Source organism: Crinia signifera, chromosome 4, assembly GCF_055691185.1.
Source record: "Crinia signifera chromosome 4, ASM5569118v1, whole genome shotgun sequence".
Lineage (NCBI taxonomy): Eukaryota > Metazoa > Chordata > Amphibia > Anura > Myobatrachidae > Crinia > Crinia signifera.
Genome location: NC_139220.1, coordinates 21,539,797 through 21,542,827, shown reverse-complemented (window position 1 = coordinate 21,542,827; position 3,031 = coordinate 21,539,797). Strand labels below are relative to the sequence as shown.

The 3,031-nt window shown below is 44.9% G+C and overlaps 1 protein-coding gene across 1 annotated transcript; it reads left to right on the top strand.

Annotated features, from left to right (window-relative positions):
- Positions 1-224: 224 nt before the first annotated feature.
- LOC146073858 (uncharacterized) lies at positions 225-2,299 on the top strand. The gene is made up of 2 exons (XM_083181393.1): positions 225-1,969; positions 2,012-2,299. The coding sequence occupies exon 1, from the start codon at positions 228-230 to the stop codon at positions 1,608-1,610; it is 1,383 nt and encodes a 460-aa protein (XP_083037519.1). The 5' UTR covers positions 225-227; the 3' UTR covers positions 1,611-1,969; positions 2,012-2,299.
- Positions 2,300-3,031: the final 732 nt, after the last annotated feature.

Below are 3,031 nucleotides of genomic sequence, written 5' to 3'. Positions count from 1 at the left end.
TCTTGGGTATGGTAAATTACTGCAGACAGTGGATTTCTGATTGTTCCTACTATAATAATATCTTGAGACAATGCACACTCAAAGACAAACCCAAGGTTATACAATGGTCAGATGAAATGTATTCTGCATTTGAAAAGTTGAAAGAAATGTTAGTACAGAGTCCCGCGCTTGGTCTCCCGGACTATATGTTATCATTTCACTTGTTTGCAAGGGACACATGTACAACCATGGCGGGCGTGCTCACCCAACTTCATGGAGGCAAAATGCGCCCTGTCGCATTCTTTTCAAAAGTAATGCCTGTCACTGTGCAAGGAATGCCGGCTTGTCTTCGAGCCCTGGCTGCCTGTGCAATGGTTGTTGAGATGTCTACCACACTGACATTAGGACATCCCACTGTGTTACATACCACACATAATGTCCTCTCCATCCTCAAAGGTCTACACACACAACACATGTCTGCCCAAAGACTCAGCGGCTATGAAGTACTCCTACTAGGGAACCCTTCTCTCACTGTAAAATACGCAACAAACTCAGAAGGACCTGTCCCTGTACTAAACGCACTTTTAGGTCTTAAAGGACCTGACGACGAGGCGCCGCCTCAACATGACTGTACTCTGACAATTGACTTAGAAACTTCACCCAGACAAGACATGTCGACTGTGCCTATCCCCGATGCCGACATAATATTTGTTGACGGCTCCTGCAGCCGTCCCAATGACAACACGTACCAGGCAGGATATGCAGTGGTTAAACTTCCAAACACCACCCTTGAAGCAAAGACAATCCCCTTACAGTCAGCACAGGCTGCAGAACTCATTGCACTCACTCGAGCTTGTCACATTTACAAAGACAAACCTGTCACAATTTACACAGACTCCAAATACGCTTACGGAGTTGTTCATGATCATGGTATGATCTGGCAACGCCGAGGCTTCACTGGCGCTGATGGGAAAGGCATATCACATGCGCAACTCATCACAGATCTCTTACACGCAATTACATTACCATCTCAAATTGCCATCCTTCATTGTAAAGCACACACTGGAGGAAAGGATGACATCAGCAAAGGCAACGCTCTCGCTGATACCGCTGCTAAACGTGCTGCCACTACAGCAACATATAACCTCACTCTTGCTGTCATCTCGCCTCCTTCGTTAGATGATACATACCTACTGACAGAATTACAGGCTGCTGCCTCTAATTCAGATCTATCCGATTGGACATATCCAATACTGCAGAAGAATCCACGAACTGGATTAATCTGCAAAGAGGGGAAACCATGTATACCCCAAACCAGTGCATCATTGTTCATAGCACATTACCACGGAGTAGGACACCATAGTATAGTAACAACTACTTTACTCCTCTCCAATGATTTCTACATTACTAATGCCAAAGAACTTGTAAAACAGTACATCAGTAGATGTATAGTGTGTCTTAGAAACAACCCAAACAACCCAAATAAAGCAAGACACCAACATCTAGAATACCCAACCACACCATTCACACATCTTCAAATAGATTTTACACATATCAATAATGCAGGAAGACAGGAATATGCCCTGGTCATTGTCGACCTTTCCCCACTCCCTGGGCAAGGAAACCTTTAGTTACCACAGAAGGAGACTTAGAAATAATAAGAGAAGAGTACGTCAGATCCCTAATACAGAAACTTAATGAAGTTGAACAAAATGTTATCTTTAAGAATCCTTCTCATCCACAGATACCCACTCACCCATTTAGGGTTGGAGACAAGGTCGTTGTAAAGATCCTACCCAGAAATAAGCATCCAGGAGACTTCACCTACGGTCCAGAAACAGAAGTGGTCGCGGTTACCAGGACGGCTGTCCTCACCGACGAAGGACCAACGTGGATCCATGCATCCAGAGTGAAGAAAATTCCACCTCCACCACACGTCAACACAGAGGTCGACACCGATCCCGAGACTGACACAGACGGGACGAGAGAGGTGCTAACGAGGGCAGACAGCCCTGACCTCCAACAGGACGAGGTAATAACGGGGGCCAGTGGCTCTGACCTCCAACCTGGAGAAGACCTGCCGGCTGGAGGTGACGAGGAATCAGGGGTACAACATTCTGAAGCCGAGGACGACGCTACAGGATATGACTCCCCCCACCTTAGCCCTAGTGATTTTACTCGGGCTTGTTCTTTATAATTGTTTTGCTGAAGTTGATATAACCCAAAATGATGGACGCTTTACCTTCTGGTATAATTCTTCTAGCACGACTGTCGCTACTTTTATATTTTCTTATTGTGATATTGTACTTTGTTCAAATAATCAAGGCGTGAATCGAGGAGAACCACCGCTGCCCTGGCTGTGTAACATCCACCACTCACCACACGCTGTAAGTCACGTATATATCTGTGTCACTAGTACTTACTGGGGAGATTCTTGCAACTCATGGGGGGCTGTTGGGTGGAACACTAGAGCAGATACCACTGTCTTTGAGAGCAGCCAAAACTGGGGATATCGCCCCGATGTTGGCCTCCAGAAATGGTCCCATGGTCGATCCTTACTAACCCGTATGTCCCTACGAAAAAAGGGCACTTGCAATAGCCAATTTATCATTAACATAGAAAACCCGGCCCCCGGCGATGCCGGACTATATGTCATGGGTAAATATCAATCAGGAAAAAGCGGGGGCCCAAGGGGAAGATTCCATTTAAAGGACATGTATGATAACCCAGAATACACCGCCCTCAAAACCACTGTAAAACCTAAAACACCATCATCATTCTTTAAACCACATGTCACTACTTTTAATGAAATGTTAGCCATTAACAACCCCACTTACGAAGACACTATATCCATAGAAACTGGATTATCTGACGTAAATTATTGGCTAGAATGGATGAAATATAATGCACGTAAAGTTAATCAAACTGATTGTTATGTGTGTGGAAAATCCAGACCCCACTTGGGTACGGTGCCCATACACATACCTTCAGACCAAGATAAATGTTTCTTTAGCCTGTATACTGATACTATTGTAGAAGAAACTAAATGTGA